Source organism: Thalassophryne amazonica, chromosome 12 (assembly GCF_902500255.1).
Source record: "Thalassophryne amazonica chromosome 12, fThaAma1.1, whole genome shotgun sequence".
Lineage (NCBI taxonomy): Eukaryota > Metazoa > Chordata > Actinopteri > Batrachoidiformes > Batrachoididae > Thalassophryne > Thalassophryne amazonica.
This window is the reverse complement of record NC_047114.1, coordinates 80,163,636-80,177,821: the sequence shown is the minus strand read 5'-3', so window position 1 is coordinate 80,177,821 and position 14,186 is coordinate 80,163,636. Positions and strand designations below refer to the sequence as shown.

Below are 14,186 nucleotides of genomic sequence, written 5' to 3'. Positions count from 1 at the left end.
TCACCTCCAAGATCATCTGAGACCATCCACTCGGACAGCTGCTGGAACAATCGGTTTGCATAACCAAAGAATTTCTGCACAAACTGTCAGAAACTGTCTCAGGGAAGCTCATCTGCATGCTCGTCGTCCTCATCGGGGTCTCGACCTGACTCCAGTTCGTCGTTGTAACCGATTTGAGTGGGCAAATGCTCACATTTGCTGCCGTTTGGCACGTTGGAGAGGTGTTCTCTTCACGGATGATGCGAAGGAGATGTGTTGCACTGCATGAGGCAAATGGTGGTCACACCAGATACTGACTGGTATCCCCCCCAATAAAACAAAACTGCACCTTTCAGAGTGGCCTTTTATTGTGGGCAGTCTAAGGCACACCTGTGCACTAATCATGGTGTCTAATCAGCATCTTGATATGGCACACCTGTGAGGTGGGATGGATTATCTCAACAAAGGAGAAGTGCTCACTATCACAGATTCAGACTGGTTTGTGCACAGTATTTGAGGGAAATGGTGATATTGTGTATGTGGAAAAAGTTTTAGATCGTTGAGTTAATCTCATACAAAATGGGAGCAAAACCAAAAGTGTTGCGTTTATATTTTTGTTGAGTATATGTATCCGACCTATTGAAGCCACATGTTCCTTTGAGGTCATTAAGGTCTGTGGATCAGTTGCTCTTTGTCATCCCTAAAATATAGAAACTCGGGGTGACCATGCATTTTCTGTTGTAGCTTCCAGACTGTGGACAGAGCTCCCTCTATGTGTTACGTTAGCCCCCCCCATTCCTGTTTTTAAAATTCTTTTAAAAACACATCTTGTAGTGTGGAAGTTGGCATAGTTGGCGTGATCACGAGAGTGAAAGTCGGGGCGAGTGGAAAAAGACACCTTTTCCCCATTCTGGCAATGTGGTGCGTGCAGTTCAATGCTCGTTAACTTCTACTTGTTTTCGGCTACATCGTTGGAGATGCAAGAGAGGGAGAGTCAACACAGGAGTGTGAGAAGAAGTGGATGCATCGAATGGTGAAGAGGCCCACAGCATCACCATGGGCATCTGGGTGCCGGTGAGTCAGAGAGTGCAGCGGAATGTGGCTGCTCCGTAGCCATGTGGTCCCCATTGTGATGTTTGGTGGGGAGTGAAGCCGCTGCTAAGGTGTGGGCCGCCAGTCGATGGGGCAAGCTCCGCGATCGGCGTCATGATCATATCCAAATGTCATTCAAAAATGTTGAAAGGCGGACATCTTGGGTCACCAGTGAATATAATTTTGCCTATTTGACTCTTTTACTTCTTACAGAAGAGTTTTTTTTTTTCTTTTCTTGTTTATGCACCAATCACACCAGATCAAATTCCTTGTATGTGCAAACTTGCTTGGCAATGTATTTGATTCTGATTCTGATTTATCCCTGGCTTTTAACTCAGAGCTAGAGCAGTGCCCTTAGGAAGTTTGTATACCTATAGAAAATTTGGAGCTAAAAAAAATTAAATTAAAAAAGACCATCACCAGATCAATACCGCATATTAATGCAAAATACCACCATCAGACCAGTTGCATTCTAAATAGTGTTGTGAAATGCCATCATCAGAATGCAGCACTTTTAAATGCCACAGGTTGTAATATAAATAATAAAAATCATAACCAGTGAATATACCAGTACAGCATTTAGCACAGTGCTACAGTCTATATCTCATCATTTTTGAATGGTTTATCAATTAAACAGTAAAAATGGAAGGAAATCAATTGTAAGGACGAAGTTTCTGTAGGAAGTATTTTAGCCGTAAGGTTAGGTGAGAAGGGGAATTGTTGGCTTTTTAAATAAGACACTGGACTCATAGAGAGGATTTAGTACTACTATAATGGACTGATGCAGAAGGTGGCAGCAATGCAACAATAAGGATGTCGGCTGCCATTAAACACCATAGGAGAAGAAAGGGTGAGCTTCTTTTTAACCACAGGGTACCTTTTGAAAGGAGAATGTTTCGTGTCAAAATAAAGCCATAAAACATATTTCTATTTTTTTTTTAAGTTAGCGGTTTTATCTTCTTCTTCTTGTCTTTCAGCTGTTCCCGTTAGGGGTCGCCACAGCAGATCAGTCGTTTCCATCTCACCCTGTCCTCTGTATCTTCCTCTGTCACACCGACCACCTGCATGTCCTCCCTCAGCACATCCATGAACCTCCTCTTTGGCCTCCCTCTTATCCTCCTGCACGGTGGCTCCATGCTCAGCAGCCTTCTCCCTATACGAGGTCTGTCCATAAAGTATAGGTCCTTTTTATTTTTTTCAAAAACTATATAGATTTCATTCATATGTTTTTACGTCAGACATGCTTGAACCCTCGTGCGCATGCGTGAGTTTTTCCACGCCTGTCGGTGACGTCATTCGCCTGTGAGCACTCCTTGTGGGAGGAGTCGTCCAGCCCCTCGTCGGAATTCCTTTGTCTGAGAAGTTGCTGAGAGACTGGCGCTTTGTTTGATCAAAATTTTTTCTAAACCTGTGAGACACATCGAAGTGGACACGGTTCGAAAAATTAAGCTGGTTTTCAGTGAAAATTTTAACGGCTGATGAGAGATTTTGAGGTGACACTGTCGCTTTAAGGACTTCCCACAGTGCGAGACGTCGTGCAGCGCTCTCAGGCGCCGTCATCAGCCTGTTTCAAGCTGAAAACCTCCACATTTCAGGCTCTATTGATCCAGGACGTCGTGAGAGAACAGAGAAGTTTCAGAAGAAGTCGGTTTCAGCATTTTATCCGGATATTCCACTGTTAAAGGAGATTTTTTTAATGAAAGACGTGCGGACGGGTCCACGCGTCGGCTCGCAGCCGCCGCGACGCTCCGCCACAGGAAAAACACCTCTGTTGGAAGCCTTAAGGACAAGTTGGAACATGTCCAGCTGTTAAACAATTTCTCATATACTCACTCCACTGAAAGCCATCAAAAGTCGCCTGGATTTTACAAATGGTTATCAACACAGAGGTGTTTATCCTGTGCCGCCGCTCTGCGCCGGCTGCGTCCTGACGCGCGGACCCGTCCGCACGTCTTTCATTAAAAAAATCTACTTTAACAGTGGAATATCCGGATAAAATGCTGAAACCGACTTCTTCTGAAACTTCTCTGTTCTCTCACGACGTCCTGGATCAATAGAGCCTGAAATGTGGAGGTTTTCAGCTTGAAACAGGCTGATGACGCCGCCTGAGAGCGCTGTGCGACGTCTCGCACTGTGGGAAGTCCTTAAAGCGACAGTGTCACCTCAAAATCTCTCATCAGCCGTTAAAATTTTCACTGAAAACAAGCTTAATTTTTCGAACCATGTCCACTTCGATGTGTCTCACAGGTTTAGAAAAAATTTTGATCAAACAAAGCGCCAGTCTGTCAGCAACTTCTCAGACAAAGGAATTCCGACGAGGGGCTGGACGACTCCTCCCACAAGGAGTGCTCACAGGCGAATGACGTCACCGACAGGCATGGAAAAACTCACGCATGCGCACGAGGGTTCATGCATGTCTGACGTAAAAACATATGAATGAAATCCATATAGTTTTTGAAAAAAATAAAAAGGACCTATACTTTATGGACAGCCCTCGTATACCCTGGGTCCCTCCTCTGCACATGTCCAAACCATCTCAATCTCGCCTCTCTGACTTTGTCTCACCGTCCCACCTGAGCTGTCCCTCTGATATGTTCATTGCTAATCTTGTCCATTCTTGTCACTCCCAAAAACAATCTCAGGATCTTCAGCTCTGCCACCTCCAGCTCTGCCTCCTGTCTTTTTGTTAGTGCCACCGTCTCTAAACCATACAACATAGCTGGTCTCACTACTGTCTTGTAAACATTTCCCTTCACTCTTGCTGATATTCTTCGGTCACAAATCACTCCTGCCACCTTTCTCCACCCACTCCACCCTGCCTGCACTCTCTTCTTCAGCTCTTTACCACACTCTCCATTACTTTGAACAGTTGACCCCAAATATTTAAACTCATCTACTTTCACCACTTCTACTCCTTGTAACTGCACTATTCCACTGTGCTCCCTCTCATTCACACACATGTACTCAGTCTTGCTTCTACTGACTTTCATTCCCCTTCTTTCCAAAGCATATCTCCACCTCTCCAGACTAGACTTAACTTGCTCTCTACTCTCACTACAGATCACAATGTCATCTGCAAACATCATAGTCCATGGGGACTCCTGTCTGATCTCATCCATCAACCTGTCCATCACCACTGCAAACAAGAAAGGACTCAGAGCTGATCCTTGGTGTAATCCCACCTCCACCTTGAATGAGTCTGTCATTCCGACTGCGCATCTCACCGCTGTCACACTATTCTTGTACATGTCCTGCACTACCCTAACATACTTCTCTGCCACTCCAGGCTTCCTCATACAATACCACAGCTCTTCTCTTGGCACCCTATCATAAGCTTTTTCTAAGTCCACAAACACACAATGTAACTCTTTCTGTCCTTCTCTGTACTTTTCCAACAGTATTCTTAGAGCAAACATTGCATCTGTAGTGCTCTTTCTCAGCATGAAACCATATTACTGTTCACAGATCTTCACCTGTTTTCTAAGCCTAGCTTCTGCTACTCTTTCCAATAACTTCATGCTGTGGCTGATCAACTTTATGCTTTATGTTACTGCAGCTCTGCACATCACCCTTGTTCTTGAAAATAGGAACCAGCACACTTCGTCTCCACTCCTCAGGCATCCTCTCACTTTCCAAGATTTTATTAAACAATCTGGTTAGAAACTCTACTGCCATCTCTCCTAGACATTTCCATGCCTCCACTGGAATGTCATCTGGACCAACTGCCAACTTCCTCTTCATAGCAGGCCTCACTTCTTCCTTACTAATCTCTTGTACTTCCTGAGTTACTCTCACCACATCATCCAGCCTTTTCTCTCGGTTCTTTATTCATCAGCTCTTCAAAATATTCCCTCCACCTTCTCAGTACACACTCCTTGCTTGTCAGCACATTACCATGTGCATCTTTTACCACTCTAACCTGCTGCACATCCTTACCAGCTCTGTCCCTTTGTCTGGCCAATCGGTACAAGTCGTTTTCTCCTTCCTTACTATTCAACGTTTTGTACAGCTCACAATATGCCTTTTCCTTCGCTTTTGCCACTTCTCTTTTCGCCTTACGCCACATCTCCTTGTGCTCCTGTCTACTTCCTTCATCTCTCCGACTATCCCAAAACTTTTTCGCCAACCTCTTTCTCCTTATGCTTTCCTGGACCTCTTCATTCCACCACCAAGTCTCCTTGTCTTCCTTCCACTGTCCAGATGTCATACCCAGTACTGTCCTAGCTGTCTCCCTCACCACATCTGCAGTACTTTTCCAGTTGTCCAAAATTGCTTCCCCTCCAACCAGTGCTTCGCTCACCTGCTCGCTAAATTTCACACAACAGTCTTCCTCCTTCAGCTTCCACCATCTGATCCTTTGTTGAGCTCTCACTGTCTTCTTCTTCTTTACCTCTAAAGTCATCCTACAAACAACCATCCTATGCTGTCTAATGACACTCTCTCCTACCACCACCTTACTGTCTTTGATTTCTTTTAGCTTACATCTCCTATAAAGAATGTAGTCCACCTGTGTGCACCTTCCACCACTCTTATGTTACCCTGTGCTCCTCCCTTTTCTTAAAGTAGGTGTTCACCACAGCCATTTCCATCCTTTTTGCAAAATCAACTACCATCAACTACCATCCTTGACACCATATTTACCCATTACTTCCTCAACACCTCTGTTCCCTTCACCAACATGCCCACTGAAGTCTGCTCCTATCACCACTCTTTCATGCTTGGACACACTCTCCACCGCCTCATCTAACACACTCCAGAAATCTTCTTTCTCCTTCATCTCACAGCCTACCTGTGGGGCATATGCACTGATGATATTCATCATCACCCCTTCAATTTACAACTTTACAGCAGTTTTATGACAAAATCAATGGCACATGGAAACAAATTTTGACAGAAATCCTTATACAAACGGAGGACAGAGATGCCACAGAGGGCGCCATTTTGGAAGTACTAATGTTACAATTAGGGAATAACGCTTTTGTGTCTGATGATTTGCGGATGTTCATGCTGGTTATATGATCAAATCAATTTTATTTATATAGCACCAAATTACAACAAACAGTTGCCCCAATGTGCTTTATATTGTAAGGCAAAGCCATACAATGACTATGGAAAAACGGTCAAAACGACCTCCTGTGAGCAAGCACTTGGTGACAGTGGGAAGGAAAAACTCCCTTTTAACAGGAAGAAACCTCCAGCAGAACCAGGCTCAGAGAGGGGCAGTCTTCTGCTGGGACTGGTTGGGGCTGAGGGAGAGAACCAGGAAAAAGACATGCTGTGGAGGGGAGCAGAGATCACTAATGATTAAATGCAGAGTGGTGCATACAGAGGAAAAAGAGAAAGAAACATTCATCATGGGAACCCCCCAGCAGTCTAAGTCTATAGCAGCATAACTAAGAGATGGTTCAGGGTCACCTGATCCAGCCCTAACTATAAGCTTTAGCAAAAAGGAAAGTTTTAAGCCTAATCTTAAAAGTAGAGAGGGTGTCTGTCTCCCTGATCTGAATTGGGAGCTGGTTCCAGAGGAGAGGAGCCTGAAAGCTGAAGGCTCTGCCTCCCATTCTACTCTTACAAACCCTAGGAACTACAAGTAAGCCTGCAGTCTGAGAGCGAAGTGCTCTATTGGGGTGATATGGTACTAAGAGGTCCCTAAGATAAGATGGGACCTGATTATTCACAACCTTATAAGTAAGAAGAAGAATTTTAAATTCTATTCTAGAATTAACAGGAAGCCAGTGAAGAGAAGCCAATATGAGTGAGATATGCTCTCTCCTTCTAGTCCCCATCAGTACTCTAGCTGCAGCATTTTGAATTAACTGAAGGCTTTTCAGGGAACTTTTAGGACAACCTGATAATAATGAATTACAATAGTCCAGCCTAGAGGAAATAAATGCGTGAATTAGTTTTTCAGCATCACTCTGAGACAAGACCTTTCTGATTTTAGAGATATTGCGTAAATGCAAAAAAGCAGTCCTACATATTTGTTTAATATGCGCTTTGAATGACATATCCTGATCAAAAATGACTCCAAGATTTCTCACAGTATTACTAGAGGCCAGGGCAATGCCATCCAGAGTAAGGATCTGGTTAGACACCATGTTTCTAAGATTTGTGGGGCCAAGTACAATAACTTCAGTTTTATCTGAGTTTAAAAGCAGGAAATTAGAGGTCATCCATGTCTTTATGTCTGTAAGACAATCCTGCAGTTTAGCTAATTGGTGTGTGTCCTCTGGTTTCATGGATAGATAAAGCTGGGTATCATCTGCGTAACAATGAAAATTTAAGCAATACCGTCTAATAATACTACCTAAGGGAAGCATGTATAAAGTGAATAAAATTGGTCCTAGCACAGAACCTTGTGGAACTCCATAATTAACCCTAGTCTGTGAAGAAGATTCCCCATGTACATGAACAAATTGTAATCTATTAGACAAATATGATTCAAACCACCGCAGCGCAGTGCCTTTAATACCTATGGCATGCTCTAATCTCTGTAATAAAATTTTATGGTCAACAGTATCAAAAGCAGCACTGAGGTCTAACAGAACAAGCACAGAGATGAGTCCACTGTCCGAGGCCATAAGAAGATCATTTGTAACCTTCACTAATGCCGTTTCTATACTATGATGAATTCTAAAACCTGACTGAAACTCTTCAAATAGACCATTCCTCTGCAGATGATCAGTTAGCTGTTTTACAACTACCCTTTCAAGAATTTTTGAGAGAAAAGGAAGGTTGGAGATTGGCCTATAATTAGCTAAGATAGCTGGGTCAAGTGATGGCTTTTTAAGTAATGGTTTAATTACTGCCACCTTAAAAGCCTGTGGTACATAGCCAACTAACAAAGATAGATTGATCATATTTAAGATCGAAGCATTAAATAATGGTAGGGCTTCCTTGAGCAGCCTGGTAGGAATGGGGTCTAATAAACATGTTGATGGTTTGGATGAAGTAACTAATGAAAATAACTCAGACAGAACAATCGGAGAGAATGAGTCTAACCAAATACCGGCATCACTGAAAGCAGCCAAAGATAACGATACGTCTTTGGGATGGTTATGAGTAATTTTTTCTCTAATAGTTAAAATTTTGTTAGCAAAGAAAGTCATGAAGTCATTACTAGTTAAAGTTAATGGAATACTCAGCTCAATAGAGCTCTGACTCTTTGTCAGCCTGGCTACAGTGCTGAAAAGAAACCTGGGGTTGTTCTTATTTTCTTCAATTAGTGATGAGTAGAAAGATGTCCTAGCTTTACGGAGGGCTTTTTTATAGAGCAACAGACTCTTTTTCCAGGCTAAGTGTAGATCTTCTAAATTAGTGAGACGCCATTTCCTCTCCAACTTACGGGTTATCTGCTTTAAGCTACGAGTTTGTGAGTTATACCATGGAGTCAGGCACTTCTGATTTAAAGCTCTCTTTTTCAGAGGAGCTACAGCATCCAAAGTTGTCTTCAATGAGGATGTAAAACTATTGACGAGATACTCTATCTCACTTACAGAGTTTAGGTAGCTACTCTGCCCTGTGTTGGTATATGGCATTGGAGAACATAAAGAAGGAATCATATCCTTAAACCTAGTTACAGCACTTTCTGAAAGACTTCTAGTGTAATGAAACTTATTCCCCACTGCTGGGTAGTCCATCAGAGTAAATGTAAATGTTATTAAGAAATGATCAGACAGAAGGGGTTTTTCAGGGAATACTGTTAAGTCTTCAATTTCCATACCATAAGTCAGAACAAGATCTAAGGTATGATTAAAGTGGTGGGTGGACTCATTTACATTTTGAGCAAAGCTAATCGAGTCTAACAATAGATTAAATGCAATGTTGAGGCTGTCATTCTCAGCATCTGTGTGGATGTTAAAATCGCCCACTGTAATTATCTTATCTGAGCCAAGCACTAAGTCAGACAAAGGTCCGAAAATTCACAGAGAAACTCACAGTAACGACCAGGTGGACGATAGATAACAACAAATAAAACTGGTTTTTGGGACTTCCAATTGGGATGGACAAGACTAAGAGACAAGCTTTCAAATGAATTAAAGTTGTGTCTGGGTTTTTGATTAATTAATAAGCTGGAGTGGAAGATTGCTGCTAATCCTCCGCCTCGGCCCGTGCTACGAGCATTCTGGCAGTTAGTGTGACTCGGGGGTGTTGACTCATTTAAACTAACATATTCATCCTGCTGTAACCAGGTTTCTGTAAGGCAGAATAAATCAATATGTTGATCAATTATTATATCATTTACTAACAAGGACTTAGAAGAGAGAGACCTAATGTTTAATAGACCACATTTAACTGTTTTAGTCTGTGGTGCAGTTGAAGGTGCTGTATTATTTTTTCTTTTTGAATTTTATGCTTAAATTGACAAGTCGCAAATTGAGCTTTAAAAGGGAGTTTTTAGGATAAAATGGATATTTGCGACCGTACTCTAGCATGAACGTAAATGGTAAATGGGCTGCATTTATAGAGCACTTTTCCATTTTATCCCCAAAATTTTCATAGGCTAATTGTACCATTCGAAAGCCATATTTGAAAGCTGAAGCCAATCTGACAAACAGTCCGAGAGATATGCAAGACACACACACACACACACACACACACACACACACACACACACACACACACACACACACACACACACACACACACACACACACACACACAGATGTTTCTTGCTTGATAGATAGATGACAGTGATGTGATCTTCTGCAGTGTGTGTCTGTTATCATGCCTTTTGTTTGTATTTATTGTTGTTTTATTGCCTTGTGTATCTGCTGTTGAGCACTTTGTTAAACTGTTTTTTTTAAGTGTTCTTTAAGTAAAGCTGGATTGGTTTTGAAATGTGTATTGTGACCACATCTCAGCGCGCTCTATCTGCCGCATTTCGTCTTCCTCATCATTTATTGAAAAGCTGACGTTCCTCTTCTCCCACTCTCTGTGGGCCTGTTTTTGTCTATCTGTCCTTTCCGTGCCAGTTTGCTGACCTCACTGAAGCTGCAGCTCGGAATAACGATGCTTTGAGAGGGGCCAAACAGGAGGCCAATGACTACAGACGCCAGGTTCAGGCGCTTACATGTGAGGTGGACACCCTTAAAGGAACTGTGAGTATACAACGCACTGACTGAGGAGGCATCAGAGGGCCAGGGATATACACACACACACACACACACACACACACACACACACACACACACACACACACACACACACACACACACACACACACACACACACACACACACACAAAAAACCACATAAATATTTATTTGGACTATAGAGGCATAATTTCAGTAACATCATCATGACACCATTTATACCATGTAATGATAAATGATTAGCTGATTTATCAGCACTGGATAATCTCTCCAGTCCAACTGGTTGCAGAAATAACAAAATAGAGATGTTAGAATAACTTAAATAAAATAATTTGATGACTGAATAACACTAAAACATTTAAGTTTGTTCGTTAACCTTGTAGAGGACAAACCAAACCAGGTTTACTAAATCAATAAATATCAATAAATAAATAATTTTTCATTTTCAAATATGAAATCAATAACAAAACACATGTTTCAGTGAATATCTCCTAAATTATCTACCAAATTGATCAAACCGACACCTAAGCCATGGTTACGAATTACTGGCGGGGGAAGTGTGCGTTGTTTTTGATTCTGTTACTTTTAGATTAGTTTTCTTTTTTAATGTAACATTCTGAAGCATCAAAATTTGTTAAGACAACTTAAGCACACTTAAGAACTCAACATCTTACTAATGTTGTATAATTAAGTCAACTCAACATCTACGAGGTCTCTTAGATAATAAACCGACCCTTTTATTATTTTTTTTAACTATATGGATTTGAATGACATGCGATTACACCAATCATGCTTGAACCCTCGTGCGCATGCGTGAGTTTTTTCACGCGTGTCGGTGACGTCATTTCCCTGTGGGCAGGCCTTGAGTGAGATGTGGTCCCGCCCTCCTCGGCTGAATTCCTTTGTTTCACACGCTGCTCGAGACGGCGCGCGTTGCTTTATCAAAATTTTTTCTGGACCTGTGAGGAATATCCGAGTGGACACTATTCGAGAAATTAAGCTGGTTTTCTGTGAAAAGTTTAACGGCTGATGAGAGATTATGGGGTGTTTCTGTCGGTGTAAGGACTTCCCACGGAGCAGGACGTCCTGCAGCGCTTCCAGGCGCTGTCGTCGGCCTGTTTCGAGCTGAAAACATCCTAATTTAAGGCTTAATTCACTCAGGACATCGTGAGAGAACAGAGAAGATTCAGAAGAGGCCGGCATGAGGAATTTATGCGGACATTCCACTGTTTAAGGACATTTTTTTAATGAAAGACGTACGCGCAAATTCGCCGAGTCGTTTCCGTGACGACTCGGCAATCTGTGTGCGCCGCGACAGGAAAAACACCTCCGTGTTGAAAACCATTTGTAGAATTCAGGCGGCTTTTAATGGCTTTCAACAAGTGAGTAACTGGGAAATTGTTTAACAGCTTGGGCATGTTCCAACTTGCCCGTTAAGATTTCCAACGGAGGTGTTTTTCCTGCCGCGACCCCCCCGCGGTCGGGTCCAGCCCGACATGCGACTCTGCCCGCATGTTCTTTCATTACAAAATGACCGTTAACAATGGAATGTCCGAATAAACTCCTCATGCCGACTTCTTCTGAAAGTTCTCTGTTCTCTGACGACTTACTGCGTCAACAGAGCCTGAAATGTGGAAGTTTTCAACTTGAAATGGCGAGACGCTGCCGCCTCGAAGCGCAGATCGCCGTCAGGCGCCGTGGACCGTCCTTAAAGCGACACTACCAGACCAAAATCTCTCATCAGCCGTTAAAATTTTTACCGAAAACCAGCTGAATTTATTGAATGGTGTCCACTCAGTTGTGCCTTACAGTTTTGAAAAATTTTTTATCAAACAAAGCAAGTCTCTGAGCCATTCCTAAACAATGAAAAAAATCGACGAGCGGGGTGGACGACTCCTCACTCAAAGACTGCCCACAGGCGAATGACGTAACCGACAGGCGTGAAAAAACTCTTGCATGCCCACGAGGGTTCAAGCATGTCTGATGTAATCACACGTGATTCAAATCCATATGGTTTTTGAAAAAAATAATAAGGTTGGATACTTTTCTAATAGACCTCGTATACAGCCTGTTAGCTTGACTTATAAATTTTCACAACTTTTTTACAGTGTAATTTTTAAATTTTGTTAGCTTTAAATTGAATTAATTTTAGCCTTTATATTATTTAACCATTATTTCTGAACTTACTTATTTCCACCCTTAAACAAATACTGCTTCTTCAATGATGTAAACATAAAAAACCAACACAAAAAACAGCAGCAACAACAAATCAGATGCAAATAAATAAATAAACGCATACATATGTACGTACATACATGCATAAATAAATAAATAAATACAACCATATCAAATTGCTGTTCCTGAGTGTGTGGCCAGGAATGAAAAGAAAAATGAATGAATGAAATGAAAATTAGCACATCCTTTCTGATTGGGAATGAGTTATTAATTGTGTATGTCATTCTGTGACTTCCACCCCAGAATGAATCCTTGGAGCGCCAGATGAGAGAGATGGAGGAGAACTTTACTCTGGAGACCAACGGATACCAAGACAACATCGGCCACCTGGAGGAGGACATTCACAACATGAAGGACGAGATGGCTCGCCACCTGCGGGAGTACCAGGACCTTCTCAATGTCAAGATGGCTCTGGACATTGAGATTGCCACCTACAGGAAGCTGCTGGAAGGAGAGGAGAGCAGGTGACAATGGAAGAAAGTCAACTTGAATTCATTCATTTGCAGTGTCGGCATCTTTAGCCAGAATAACAACATCGAAATGATCTCCTTTGTGATGTAAATGTAGCAGTCAATAAAGCTGCACCTCTTGGTTTTAAAATCTGTACCCCGCTTGTTATTTTGCAGAATCTCCACTCCACTGCCAAACCTCTCATCACTAAATCTGAGAGGTGGGATCTCATTTTTACATCAATCTTAAATCAGCATTTTGATTTTGGGGAGAATATCAACTAAAATGTTCTTTTCTTCCTCATGAGTGTAGATGCAGTTGCTGATTCCAAGCTTCACCTTGAAACCACAACAACCAAGAAGGTCCTCATCAAGACCATTGAGACCAGGGATGGTCAGGTAGGGTCCACTTACAGCGATTTTCCAAATAATTCAAAGCTCATTCAATTTCAGTCTGAAAACACGAATCGTCCCTTTGTCCTTCATGCAGGTGATCATCGAGTCGACCCAGAACCACGAGGACATGGAGTGACTTTGATATTGCCTAAACCACCAACAAAAGCAATCTGAAAAAAAAAAGAAGTCTTTCACTTGAGCTATGAGCAAGCAACACGGGAAAACACACCTGCTTCTAAAAGTGCCTTTATATGTGATGATTCAGAAAGTTGGTTAGATGAGACTATATTTTGCTTCTACTTGGTTTTGTTTTGTCACTTTTTAGGTAACAGTACCTGTAGGCCTGAAGACTTTAATGACCTTTCTGGCATTGGCAGGACAATTCTGGAATCCACCTATGTGTGTGCTACATTTGGTCCAAATTGGGTTAAAAATAAAATTCCTTTACTTTGATCAAAATTTATTCAGCTTATTCTTCAAGTGCAATTTTGGGGTCAACTTTTACTGACATGCCAGGTTTGGTAGAAATCAGAGGACTAGGCCAACAAACAGACAGGCACGCATAATCTTTGTCCAAATTATTGACTTTCTTGCAAATTTAACCTAGCTTGGGCAATTCTGGAACCCATTCTCCATATGCATTCCAAGTTTTGTGCAAATAGCAGTGGACAACTTAAGTTCTGGCCTTGACCCCAATGACTGGTCTTTGGTGAATTCAATCTTGCCAATTCCAGAAACCACTTACATATGTGTACCACATTTGGTGAACAAATTTTGACATTTGACCCCAGTGACCTTGACTGTGGCCTAACAGTCTAAGGTCAAATCTGGGGTTGACTGTCATCCATATACACAATTGATGGAAATTGGCCAAACGTACACTGCATAAATTACTGTACGATGAGTCCAATTAGCACAACATGAAAATCCCCATTGAAGT

General features: G+C 42.0%; 1 protein-coding gene across 1 annotated transcript in view; it reads left to right on the top strand.

Annotated features, from left to right (window-relative positions):
* LOC117521727 (vimentin A2-like) overlaps positions 1 to 13,424 on the top strand; it is a 29,374-nt gene extending 15,950 nt beyond the window's left edge. The window contains exons 5-9 of the mRNA XM_034183061.1: positions 10,047 to 10,172; positions 12,645 to 12,865; positions 13,028 to 13,071; positions 13,164 to 13,249; positions 13,341 to 13,424. Coding sequence (XP_034038952.1) covers positions 10,047 to 10,172; positions 12,645 to 12,865; positions 13,028 to 13,071; positions 13,164 to 13,249; positions 13,341 to 13,382 — 519 coding nt within the window. The 3' untranslated portion in view covers positions 13,383 to 13,424. The remainder of the gene's footprint in view (positions 1 to 10,046; positions 10,173 to 12,644; positions 12,866 to 13,027; positions 13,072 to 13,163; positions 13,250 to 13,340) is intronic.
* Positions 13,425 to 14,186: the final 762 nt, after the last annotated feature.